This window comes from Nannobrachium achirus, assembly GCF_963921795.1.
Source record: "Nannobrachium achirus genome assembly, chromosome: 20".
In the NCBI taxonomy this organism is placed as follows: domain Eukaryota; kingdom Metazoa; phylum Chordata; class Actinopteri; order Myctophiformes; family Myctophidae; genus Nannobrachium; species Nannobrachium achirus.
The window spans coordinates 37,226,261-37,240,281 of NC_137827.1; the positions used below are offsets into that span (position 1 = coordinate 37,226,261).

General features: G+C 45.1%; 1 protein-coding gene across 1 annotated transcript; it reads left to right on the plus strand.

The window, feature by feature from the left end:
* Window positions 1–607: 607 nt before the first annotated feature.
* Window positions 608–11,646, plus strand: LOC308306127 (BRD4-interacting chromatin-remodeling complex-associated protein; the record flags this gene model as incomplete). Its single annotated transcript, XM_080751025.1, has 12 exons — window positions 608–648; window positions 2,728–2,770; window positions 3,783–3,848; window positions 4,083–5,636; window positions 5,810–6,052; window positions 6,467–7,385; window positions 7,712–7,881; window positions 8,332–8,393; window positions 8,550–8,698; window positions 9,284–9,378; window positions 10,045–10,147; window positions 10,868–11,646. The coding sequence occupies 12 exons, from the start codon at window positions 608–610 to the stop codon at window positions 11,644–11,646; spliced, it is 4,224 nt and encodes a 1,407-aa protein (XP_080607151.1).
* Window positions 11,647–14,021: the final 2,375 nt, after the last annotated feature.

Sequence of the window (14,021 nt, forward strand, 5' to 3'; positions counted from 1 at the left end):
ACAGTGATGCCCCAGCAGCAGATAGAGAATCTGCCTCCTTTCTGCCGCCTAGGCCTGGCATCTGCCCACCTCCAGCAGTTGAAACCCAGCCAAAACTTCCCATGAGGCCACCACGAGAACTCAGCCTGGTCGCTCTGTATGGGGCCTCACACATATGAAGTAGGTCCATACGTTGTTGTCCCCACTCCCAGTCCCAGAATGTCAGACCAAGGAAGCTAATTTCTTTTTTTCCCCCTTCTTTTTCACTTTCTCATCTCATCTTTCTCAATGTCATAGCCTATTATGGTAGCAGGGTTTTTGTTTTAAGATAGCCCTGCATAATCTCACTGTATTGTGATTGGTTAAACACTTCACTATTTGGAAATCAGAATCTATAGCAAGGAAATCACCTACAAAGTTTTAGGGCGCTTGTTGCCTCACTCAATTACTTTTTGGCCAGTCACTAGGCCTACTTGGAAATGTGTGTAAACTAAATGGCTAATTTATACCTCGCCATATCACTGTGTTGCCAACTGAGATGAAACAAAAGTTTCTTTTCTGTACCATATAGGTTGTATTATGAAGTATAAACTAAGCTTAATTACACCTCCTTTAACCCACAGCTGACATGGAGGATGATGATGGGACTTGTCTACTTGATGTACTGTGGTGAGTCTATGTTTAGCTGCTCTGGTGTGTTACATTTACCAATTACAGAGGATGTGTAAATGGTAATTGTAAGTAGTCAGGTTCTGCTTAACCAGTTTAACCCTGTCTCTCTTTTGGACATGTCATTAGGTGAAAATTAGAACATTTGTGTGGCTAAGTGGTTAAGTAGTTAAACGCTCTGTGGACAGAAGTTGAACACATGTAAATTGGAAAACAAAGATATTGACCTAGCAATAGCTCAACCTCCTTTGCAAAATTGTTGTGGACTAAACACTATAAGCATTGGTACATCACTGCACTGGTCGCTTCACATGACACCGCAGCATGGTGTTATTATTTTTTTCACATGCACGCAGTTACAGGATGTTCATGCACGCACACTAGAATGCGTCCCTCTCGATTCATGATTTGCATAACAGGTTTACAAGTCAGTGTGCGATAGCATCCTCTCTCCTCGCAAAGGCTACACGGCAAGCAACACAGCATTTTGACCTCAGCATAGCCCATTTTTCACCGGCCCAACTCCACTCCACACCACTCCACACCACACCGCCCACTTGTGCCAGGTTTTCCACTACAAGGACCTGGGTAGAGTGGTGTGAAAGTGGTACTAAACAGGGTACTAAAAAGTATCCAATCTAGAGTAGGTCTGAGCTAGGCGAAATAGGGCCAAACACTTCATAATGACTGATCACTCACTGACTTTTCATTTAGACCACCAGGATATAGTTGTAATACATGATAATAGATTCTATTGTGTTATAACCACGATTATAATCTATTATAGTGTATTTTAATTATCATAGTAATACATTAATACTTTATAATGTATTATAATCACAGTTATAATCCATTACAGTGCATTATAATTAGGATAGTTGTAATACAAATGTATATTGTATTATTGCGACCGTAGGTCGCACTTTACTATCAAAACCACCACAAAGTGTAACTCCCTCCGTCTGTCTGTCAGTCTGTCTGTCACACCTCACACGTCACACTTTTTCCCTGCTTATATCTCCGCAACCGTTGCCCCGATCCCTGCCAAATTTTGCACACACGTTCCTTGGCTGCCAAACTACAACCTCCAAGGAACCCCGGAGCTCCAGGGACCCCCAGGTCCCTGGGGGACCCCCAGATGTAAAAAATGACCAAATGCGCAAACATGACCAAATGACCACCCCAACGGGGCTGCTCACGGGGAATTCCCGGGGACCACCGACTCCTGGTGCTCCAGAACGGATGCAAAAGTGGTGGCGCCCCCAGTGGAGGACCCCCTACACTGCAGCTCACATAAAATGCCGTAACTCCGGCTAGGAGCGACCGGGACAGCCGGGGCCGGTACCTATTCGTCCGCCTTGCCGGCGCGGAGACCCCACCCCTCATTTCTCACATGGCCCTCTTCTAGCGCCACCATGAGGCCGATTCTTGCAAAACACATTTTTGGACACTGCTCCTACAATTTTCCCCCTAAAATCACGCAAATCGGTACACAGTATGTCTACACTCATCCCATCAACATGAATCTGTCCCATATAGCGCCACCTCCAGGCCGATTTTTAAAAACACATTTTTGGACACTGCTCCTACAGATTTTGCCCTAAAATCACGAAAATCACTACACAGTATGTCTACACTCATGTCATCAACATGGATCAGGAAGATTTTGGCAAAACACATTTTTGCCCTATTTGTGGAGATAAGTGACCTACGGTCGCTTATCTCCCGATTAGGGAGCCTTACTGGTAATCACAGTTAAAAGGGTCAATTTGTTTCTTACCGATAGGGGTACTTTTTTGTAATGGAAAATGTAGATATTTTTATGTGGTGCGGTGTGGTGTGGTGTAGTGTGGTGTGGTGTGGTGCTAAAACTGCAGTCGAAAAGGGGCTTATCTGCTGCTGCCAGTATCCTATCTGCAAGCAACAATGCCTCAGACACCGTCGAAGTACAGACACCGTCGAAGTAGAGAAAGATACTTGTTCAAAGCAAACTTTTAGTTTCAGGTCCAATTCAAGGTATTCCTTAAACTTCATTGTGAATAAAGTGATTCTGACTAACCTGTTCCATTCCCTCTGCAGTGACCCCCAAGCCCTGAATGACTTCCTTCATGGGACCAATGAGGTAACGTAGAGATCCCTCAAATGAAGATCAGTTGCCTGACTGATTTTCTTGGGTTGGGCATGACATACAGTATTTCTTGGCACAGTCTTGTGGGGTTGGAGGGGGAGCTGATGGTGTGAAATTGACTCACAGTGTAAAACAGCCTGGGTTCATCTCCATGTCTAGGCAAAGCCAAACATAAAAAATATATACTTTTTGTTTTTTTACTGTACCACAAGTCGACTAGTAAGCAAATCCAGTGTGGTTTGGCTGCATATTATGTCACAGTGTCATGACTATATGAGCGCAAAGCTCAAAAGCGTTAGCTGTTTTTAAAATGTCACACACTGCATGTACAGTATAATGTCCTATTGTGTCTTTGCAAACCAAAAGCTTAAACATGAATTGTTTGACTCCTCCATGGTGCCTCCAATTTGGCCAGGCGATCCAACAAATACAATTGGGCGTGTTCATGGGTGGGAAGCTGACAAGGGAGGGCAATGTCACTGCAATAGCGACTAGTTCGGTCAGGGAGCCTGTTCAGCAAGAAGTGGCATGTTCTTCTGCTCTTAGTCGTTACGTAGTCCCAGTGAAAACCCCTCACTGTTAAGTGAAAATAAGTGGCTGGTGATTCCATGTGTATTGAAAGACATATACAGTATACATATTATGTGGTTGTCTATACATGCTTGGTTTGGCAGTGACAGGAACTAGGGGGGAGGACTGCACTGTGAGCCCCATCCTAAATCATGCGAGTACATTTCAACTGCATATATGAGTGTAACTACAGTACCTGGGCATTTTCCCTACTGTTACACTGCAAGCATTTATCTCCATGACAATGTGAGACGAAATCCGTGAGGCCAGTTGTGACTGCTCAGACAGTCACAACTGATTGGTTCCATTTCTCATCACCACCATGTAAGCTCCGGTCTATAAAAAGCCAAACATTATTTTCCTACTGTTATGCTGCATGCATCTCACACCATGACTGCGCAGCAGTCTAACAACCTGAACCGTTTCCTTCTACCAGCTGCAGACAGAAGACCTGCTCATTAGCTCCTCCTCTGGGGAGCCTTCGCTCTTCACAGATGCCCCGGTGAGTGTCTGGATTCAACGGCAGTCAGCAGGCGGCACGACGGCAGCCATCACAACAGCCATCACTGTTTACCCACGAGAAAGGATTGTTCTTCCTCGTCTAGCCTGTAAACACAACCTGTTAACTAATTAGACACTGTCTTCCCTCTCTCCTCTCCTCTCCCGTTTCTCTTTTCTACTCCCCCTCTTCTCTTTCCACCCTCTCTTTCATTCTTTCTCACCTCCCTGCCTCCAGAGCCCTGTATCTCTGTTGGGAGATGACAGGGACTCCACAGACACACCTCCCCCTGGCTGTGTGGACCTGTCATTCCTGGAGGAGGCCCTCTTGTCCTCGCCGGATGGAGGAGACGACCCACAGGTGGTGCAGGGAGGGCCCATGGAGCCAGGAGGCGAGGGAGAGGAGGGGGAAGCTGCAGCAGGAGGGCAGGAGGAGGAGGAGGAAGAGGAGGTAGCATGTGATATTCTCCAGCAAAGCTTGCAGGAGGCCGACATCACCGAGCAGACTATGGCTCTGGAGGCTGGTTTGACTCAGCCTGGAGATGGCCTGGCCCTGTACTCCCCGGGTCCTCTCCTCTCTCCACCCACCATGCCTTTCCTGCCCAAATCCACAACCTTGCCTGTCACACCCGCCTTGCCCAGGGACACCCAGGCTGCAGTGGAGCCTCCCCAGCCCTCACTGATGGCTGTGGGGCCCGGCTGCCCTTCGCTTAAGCCTACCGCCCCTCCTCAGCTGATGGGTCTTTTGCCTGGAAACGTGTTCCCTGCTCCTTCTCCAGAGACCACCTTTTCACTGAGTCCTGCTGCACATGGCTCCAGTATGATCATCCACAAGGCTGTGCCCAGCATGACAGCCCGGCCACTCATTACCCAGACAATGAGGGCAGCAACAGCAGCCACAGCAGCACCAGGCATCTTCCTCCAACGTGCTCCCCATGCCATCCAACCAAAGCTGCCCATCAGCATTCAACCTAGATTGGTTCAAATTAGCCCCAAGCCTTTTGGGCAAAAACCCTCCCCTGGTCTGACATTTGTTCCCGGGACTGGCTCGCCAAATATTTTGCTATCCTCCACTCCAGGCCCAAAGGCTCCACCTCCACAGACTTCACAGCAAATCCCCAAGTCTGTCAGCTTGCAGCTAGTCAACCAAGGCGGCTCCTTCGTGCTTCAGCCTCAGGGACTCTTCCAAGGTCAGAACCAGTTCCTTCTTCCAGGCCAGTCCCCTGTGACGATCACCCAGTCTGCCGGCGCACCACGTTCCCTGCTTACCACCCCCAACCACCAGGGAACCCCTGTCCACACCATGACCCCTTCCACAGGGCAGCTGGTGGAAGGCTCTCAGATCCTAACTGTGCCCCACAGGCAGATCAACTTCAGCCCTGTATTCACCACCCCTACAGGGCAGCTGGCACTCCGCCAGGCCACAGTGCTTTCAGGGCCACTGCAACTGCAATCGGCCCCTACTGTCTTCCAGATGCCTGCACAGCTGGCTGGGGCCTACACCTCTGGTGGCCAGGGGGGCCACCGAGCCACTCTGGTTCAGGGCCCTGCCCTGGGGAACCACATCACTTTGATCAACAGCTCTGGGGTGCTGCCTCCGGATCTGACTTCTATCTCTATTGTTAATGGAACATCAGTGGTACAAGGGCTGCCTTTTGCTGCCCAAGCACATGGACCCGGGGTTACTGAGGGGCAGCTGAGCCTCCAGCAGGCCTCTGTGGTGCTGTTACCTGACAGAGCTATTGCTGAAGAACGGACCATATCAGAAGAAACCTTTCACCAACTTCCACAGGTCAGATGGATTGGTTTTGCAATATATGTATGTATAACTGTCTAAACAGGGTCTTTAAACACAATATTTTATCAGACCTAGGTCAAAGTTGCAGATGTTTCAATAATTCACGATAGAGTTTACTTTGAATGGGGAGGGGGATCCCAAATTGAACCTGTCATTTCTTCCAATAGCCCTATGGCCATGTTGTCCAGCATGTATCTGTGCAGCCCACAGCTGCAGGGCGGCTTCAGTCTCCCTCTCCACCTGTAGTGGCTGTCCTACAGGCTCAGCCCACCCCGGATGCTCCTCTGGTCCCTGACCCAGCTGTGGAGCTTCCTAAAGTCCTGATGCCTCCAGCAGACATGACCCAAGTGGTAGAGGAGGTGACCCACACCCTGACTCAGAACCAGACCTTCATGCAGCATTTACAACAGGTCAGAGCCAGGCCACATTCAAATCTCCAATGTACTACATGGGAACTGTAGTTTAGAACAAGGCATATAACACAATATGTTCTCACTAATTCTACAGACATAATGCCATAGTTTACAGTGAGAACTAAAGATAATATAATTACATGTGATTTTGCTAAACTATTGCCCAACTAATAGTGATAGTTGATTCCATTGGTGTAAATGTAACAGAAACTTGGACTGGACATTTTTGTGAGATGTTTTTTCAACAAATTTCCATCCACATAATGGTATATGGTAAAATAGCTGTCTATGCAATAGTGATGGCTGTTTCTTTTCATACTGTATACTAAAATGTTTAGTATCTACATACCGCATATTGAATGCATAATACAAGGTTTCAATGCTGTTAAAATTGTTTTCTTTCCATAACAGCAAGCACTTACACCTTCTGAACTCTTGGTGGGAGCTGTGCCAGTAGTGCCCATGGAATCCCTCACCTCACCTGCAGCCAATGAGAGGGAACTTCTGCCACAGTCACACACCGTTATCGGTCAGGCGGACACCCTCACTGTAATCATAGACCAATGTACGGAGGCGTCTCCACTCGCCTCAGACCCCGCCTTGCTGTGCTCCTCCTCCCCTACTCCTGCTCAAAGCAGTAGCATGAGCACGGTGCCAGATGGCTTCTCCCCATCAAATGGGATTACCGTCTCTGCATCTGAATCCGAGAATGCAGTCCTGGTGCCTCAGAGTCAGAACCAAGTCCAGTCCCAGTCCCAGGTTCATCATCAGCAGGTGCAGGTCCCACAGGCCTTAGTTCAAGACCACATTCAAGTTCCACAACCTTTACTTCCCAATGTTCCACAGACCCCTGTCTCCCAGCCTCAGGACCAGGCCCATGTTGAGTACCAGGGGCACCATCCAAACCACGTTCCACATTTCTCCAAGCCTCAGGGCCAACCCAAAAACCAGTCCCAGACCCTCCATCAGTTCCAGACCCCACAAACTTCAGTTGCCCAAATTCAGGCCTCCGTTCCCCATATCCAGATTCCACAGGCCTCCGTTCCACAGGTCCAGGCCTCAGCTGCCCAGCTTCAGCTTCATCCCCAGGGCCAAGCCAAGCATCTGGTCCAGGTTCCGCAGACTTCAGCCTCCCACATCCCGGTCTCGGTTTCCGGGCCTCAGACCCAAGTCCGGCCCCATCACCAGGTCCCCGTAGTCCCCAGCAGCCTGTCCCCTCTGCCTGTCAGTGTCATGGTGCCTCAGCAGCAGCAGCCCGAATCTCTGGCTTTGTCTGCCAGTCTCTCCAATGGAGGACAAGACCCCGCTGTCCAACAGCACACACAAAGCAGTGAGTCTGTGCTCAAAGATACATCCCAGCATGTTAAGACAATATATTGTAAAGGTTATTGTTTTAGATGAGATTGTTGTGACATTTCTTTAAACTCTTTACCCCTTATGCCAATGTTATTATAAATGGCATTGTCATTCTCAACTTTATTATCTTCATCGTCACTCCTCCATCATCATCATCATCATCATCATCATCATCATCATCATCATCATCATCCTCCTCCTCCATAATAATGGCCTCTCTGATCAACAACACAATCACCAATACCACCCATAACATCCTCATTATTTCGTCAACATTCTCATCTATCATGAACACATCAGAGCCACCAGCTGCCTTGGCCATAGAGGGGGCCATAGAGGGTAGAGCTTTTACTCTGGACATCCATCCACCCTCTCCTACACCCCAAACCGCCCAGGCTGATGTTGAGGTTCCCAGGGAGCAGGCACAGGGGTCTCCCATGCCCACAACAACTCAGCATACTGGCATCAAGGTGAGACCAATGTTAATATTCCACTATTGGTTGCTTTGTGGGTCTAATTCTGATTGGGTATGACCAGTGACATCGCTCATCCCTTTCCTGCATACAATTCAGGTTTTTGCATATATTATGATTACACAACAGAGCACAAGGGGCAGTTACAAACTCATCCTCTGTATTTATAATAACATCAATGATGATCTGCATTAACTTATCATCAACTGCAAAAAATGTTTAGATCTTATTCATATCTCATTTTTGAAAGAAATTGTGTTAATCTTTGATTGAGCTCATTCAGTGTGTTTGAACAGGGAACATGATGTGTGCAGCTTTAATTGAATAAAAATACTTTAATGCTATATTGGAGCACATGTGTACTTTTGCTAAATGCACCAACACTACAGTATTGAAATGTACCAATCACATCCTTTAATCTTGTGTGCATCCTTGTTCACTTGCCAGCTACTAGATCCTGTGGTGCAAGAGGCCAAAGAGAAGCTTACACCAGCTATGCGCAGGCACAGGTAAGAGGATTTTTTAACATTTAGTGTTGTTGTTGTGTGCAGGCATTTGAGTGGCGGAGTGATAAAGTGCCTGACCACCACCGCAGAGGTTGTGGTGGATGGATTTGGGTCATAAAAATGTACATATTATTTAATAGTAGCGGATTGGTTGCACAGGTTCCAGCAGCAGTTGTATCTGGATCACAGAGCAGTCCAGAACCCCTCAACCTCCTCTCCCTTCTCCAACTTGGACGATGCTGTGAGGCGTCTTCTGCCCTACCACACCTGTGCTGGTCACCTACCCACTAAGGAGGACTTCAGTTTGGGTCAGTGAGCAGTGGTTATTACCCAGTTACCCTATAAAAGTAAGCACCCAGAGACAAATGTCATTGACTGACTGACTGACTGACTGACTGACTGACTGAGTGACTGAGTAATGAAGTTACATAATTTGTTTGTCTGAGTGATTATGTTACACCATTCAAAGTTCAGGTCAAATAAAGTAAAAATGTTTACATAAGGCACATTTAAAATCAACTCTTGCTGACCATAATAGTGCTGTACAGACAAGGAAGTAGTTAAATATTGAAACCATCAACATAAACTATGGTGTTAGAAGGGGGTAAAAGGTCAGAGATGTACTGGCAGCCAGGTGAGAGAGGCCAGGACAGGGTTAATATGATCACTGGTGTCCACAAATGCTAAAACTGTAGTCATAGAAATGCTATTTTCCCTCACAGCTTCCTGACGGCTGTAAACCACAACTTACCTGTACGGTACACAGCCCTGGGTATGCCACCCAGCCTGGCGGAGATTTGTACTCCACGGATCGCTCCTTTCTAGTTGATACTAAAAGGTTGTCAATGTGTTAGTTTGCTAAGCCTAATATAAATGTTTCTGTCCATGAACAGTGGACCAGGAGTTTGACACCGTTTCTGGTTTCCTGCTGAAACGCACCAAGGACATGGTCAACAAATACAGGCAGCTATTTATTGGAGAAGCCCAGGTAACATGCAACATTCTGTACTACTGATCAGTTTCTCTGACAATGAGCAAGAAACCATATTTCATATAGCCTCAGTCAAATCAATTTGTAAGAAAGTCTTATGGCCTCAGGCAACTCAATGTCAACCATAAGCCTGATTTAGGCTATACTTAGTTGTACGATGCCGCTCTGCATATTGGCATGGTGTAAATGGATTATGTAGTATAAATAAGGCATTTGTAATAATAAAATAACAAAAAAAAAAAAAAGTTTGAAAACTCACTTGTACTCCTTGGCTTTCGATGATTCAGACTGAGAGTTCAGACTGTTTTCATTAGGCAATGTGTCTATGTGTTGCAGCCTCTGTGGTTTTCCCCTGTTTATTGTTTTACTATTAGTATTTAGTATTCCATTTTTTCACAATGTAATGCCCTACTTCATCATACTACAATGTCAACACAAAATGTGAGCTTATAGATCTGCTATTTCTGTGACTTTTGAATTTCTGAAAGCGGTGTGTCTGTGGGTTTTATAAATATTGGAAACTAAAAAAATAAAATAAGGCATTTGGGTTTCTTCAACTGAAATGATAGTGTATGTCCAATCCATATGTGAAGAGACAATTTCAGTTTCAGATTACAAATGAACCAGTAGAAATATCCTGCTTGTTCTCTTTTGCTTTTACAGCAAGAGAGTCCATCGGCAGAGATGGTGATGCTAGAGCGTCTGTTCCTCCAGGCTGAAAGATTTGCTCTGGGGGAGGACAGACGGAGAGCCCGTCGAGACCCAGGTCAGTGACCAGCTGTGGGCAAAGGTGCTTTTAATCCTGGCAGCATATATTACTTGCGTCTACAATTTGTAGTGTAATGTCAGCCAGTACCTCTATTGTTTTAACTGACAAAGCACCAGGTAAAATCTGTGCTACTTTTCACTTTCTGTGCAAAAATGTTCCATATCCCACACATTTAAATCAATGGAACGGTATTGCCTGTGATACTGTGGAAGTTCCTCATAAATTCTCCCTCATACATAAATGTGCCAACAGCAAAACGAACATCAAAACAACAAACAGTACAGTTGGTGTTGTTACATTCTTGTAAGGACATCCTGAATGAGAGGGTTTTCATTGACTGCGCTTACACCGTATTGCTGTGGACAGCAGTTTTTATCCAAGGCTAATGAGGCTTTGGAATGAGGCCATGGCAAAGTAAAGAGCTAATTTAGTAATTTGTGCTCAGCATTGCCTGATCTTCAAAATGCATGAGCAGAGCACAATTGGTGGTTTGCTCATTTCCCAAAACACAGCTCTCCCTTAATCTGGATGATATGAATGACATAATAAGAGATGGTAAAATACATTTTCAGTTTTTTGATCATTTATTTTAGATCAGTGGTTCTCAAAGTGGGTGCGTCCATTTGGTTCCATTTGTAAACGCTAAGAGTTATGGGGATCCTTGAAATTAATTTTGAGAACCAGATCTGTGCTCATTTGTTTTGACTTGTTCCACAGAGTTATTCATGGCCCTGGCACCCAGTTCAGCGTCTTCCCCTCACGCCTCCGCTGCTTCCTCCTCCTGCACATACGCCTCTGGCAGTCCTTCCTCTCCGCCAGCCTGGACAAGGGTCTCTGACAGGCCGCCAGGCCTCAAGACGTACTGCTCAAGCTCCAGGGGGGCCCTACGGCTCACCATCAAGCAAGAGTCAGGTGGCTCCCGCAAGGTGGTTCACAACTCAGCCTGCGATCCATCGGGTCATAAGAGAGACCATGCAGGGCAGCTGACCAATGGAAGCAGTGGAGATGCTGTAAATGTGAGGACATCTTCTCAGACGGGCAATGGAGCACCTCCATGTCCTCAGCACACTGAGGAGATATCCAATGGTATTCTACTATCTGCTAAAGCAGCTGTCGAAATCCTGCCCTGTGATAGGACCGCCGAAGCGCCAATCACAGTGCTGAGTTGTAAAACAACACCCGCGATCCCCATTTCTATGCCTGAGCCGCAGGTCGTATGCTTCGACCTGCCTCTGTCCAGAGATGTCAGTGCCCCAAAACTGAAACGCTACAAGGCTGATTCACGTTGTGCCAGCCCATCAGCACCACAGCCACCCGTTCAAGAAGACAACATGCTCACTGAGCATCTACAGAGTGCGATCGATAGCATTCTGGAGCTGCAGCGCCTGCAGGGCCCCAACGTGGCTACCCAGACTCCACCCATGGGCCCCGTGGTTGGGGGTCCTCGCAGTGGACCAGGCTGTCACCAGCATCTTGGGGGGGCATCAGTGAGGTAATATCCTGAGACAGGTTGTCTCTAGTGTCCATTCGTAATGACACATACCGCCGTCTGTCAGCAGACTGCTTTGTTACACGGAGGTATGACAGAAGAAGGAAGGCTTCCTGATAAGCATGGAAGTCTGACAAACATGCCATCTGCTCCCAAGAACCAAAACGGCAAAGGTTTGAGTGGTTTAAAAGAGATTATGTTCTGTGGGCATCTGAGGTCACCTTTCAAGGGGACTGATAGTGTCAGGACAGGAACTAGGTAGGGGTATAGGACAAAGAAAAGAGGCACTAAAATGAGATGCATACTAGACAAACAGCACTATTTATCTATTAGTGCCATAGATGTTAGATACTTCATTTTAATGTACATGTTTGTGGAAAAATCTATCTGAATAGGAGCTATACTGTTTCAGTGGTAGTTTTAAGGTCATTCTGAGGTTTACGACACACACTGGTGTTACCTTCATCAGCATATAGTATATAAGTAATAGTGAGGACAAATGTGGAGTAGACTGAGATTATTCAATAGTTTTCTATAAGATTCCTTTCAAATGTGAAACCTTTCCTTTGCTTTGTGCCAAGCTTCCAGGGTATTTATTTTGATAATCTGTGCCAATGGATTTTAAGATGCATTGAGTTGCATTGGTCCTGTTGAGAAAGGCAGGCAAGGTTGTGTATATTTGCTGCAAGCGTATGAATGGATGGATTGGATATGTCTGAATTTCCTTAATTTAACTTTGTGTGCCTGGATGTAAGTGGCTGTGGGTTTGAGGCTACCGTTTGTTTGAGATTGAGCATATCATTGCTTTTGTGAAACTTTGCATTCAGTGTCTGGACAGTAAACATGAAATCTGGCAGGCTCTATCTTTACTTATCAAACAAACCCCAAAGAATTTGAGACCCTCTACATCCTGAATACACCAGCAAAATAAATATTACATGTTGTCTCTCTCTTACCCATTACACAAACCTGAGCCTGTCCAGATAAAAAAAAAGCGGAAAACAAAAATAAATACATAAACATTAAAAAGAAAAAGAGTAATCCAAAAGATTGACAAATAGTCACATAGTTTCTTAGATAAATTTGTATCACCCATGCTGGAGTCTGACTGTGAGATATATTTATAGTCTTTCTGTCTGCCTTCCAAGACAACAGCAGGTCCCATATTTATTAAGATGTAAGCAATAATAAGGAGATAGGGTTGCTAGGAGGGGTGCTGCAGTAGAAGGGGAGATCTTTGCCTGTCCTGCTTAATGTTCAACATAGACCATGTATCTGGGCAAATATCTGGTGGTAGTAGGCTACCTTTACATGTCTAGGACCCAAGGCAACATATTCCACATATTTAATATTTATTTAATAATAAAATGTATAAATCATGACATCTTTGGCTACCCCTGTCAGCTCAGGGCCCTTGAATTCTCTTTAACATTTCATGATATGCACAATAAGTGTGCACAATATGTTTTATCTCTTTGACTGCCATGCATTTTTTTTTTAATTATACAATAGGTTTTAACAGATTTGAAGGACTCAAGCGTCTTGAAACTTACTTTAACCTCTGTGAATTTCTTTAGCAAAAGTTAGCTTTTCCTTGACAGCCGCATTAGAGCTTCTCTTCTTTGACTGCACCATGTTCACAGCCTTACACCAAAAAAAATGATGAATCATCAGCTTCACAACCACATTCTGAGGTTGTGTTTTGTTTTGAATTATTTGCATTTTGTTCATTGCCAATTGTACTTATAGCGGAAGGTTGTTTCCCAAGCCACGGTTGCGGAGCAACTTGATCATTTTCAACATTTTACGTTAATGTGACAATCTTTATATTGTTCTATGCGGAAATATTGATTCCGTTCACTAAATGTTTGTAACTTGTCCACAAGACGAGAGAGCACGTAAGGCCATAACAATACCATGATTTTGCTCCCTTAAGAAACGTTTAAAAAATGTTTGCCAGTCCATTTTGAAGGTCAAGGTCAATGATGATGTCATTTTATTTATTTAATATGAATTTAAAAACTTCTTCAAAATTTTGGTTTTGGAGATATTGTTGTGGGTCAACGTTTGACTACTAATTAGGAATGATATGCTTTATTTTAATTGAGTGTACATTTAAGAAAACAAGTGAATACTGCAAAGCAGAGTGACTAATGAAGTGTGTCATTCCACAATGAGATATCCACCTGCTATTTTAAAATCACAGCTAGATTCTCTTGACATGATTGAACATTTAAAGTAGATTACGGTACTTTTTAAAAGGACCTCAACTTAAAGTATTAGTTGAAGACGACTTACAGTAGGGATCCTCTATTTTCTAAAGCTATTTAAACTTCAGGTAATTCTTTTTATCTCTACCAAAATGAATACATAAACAATATT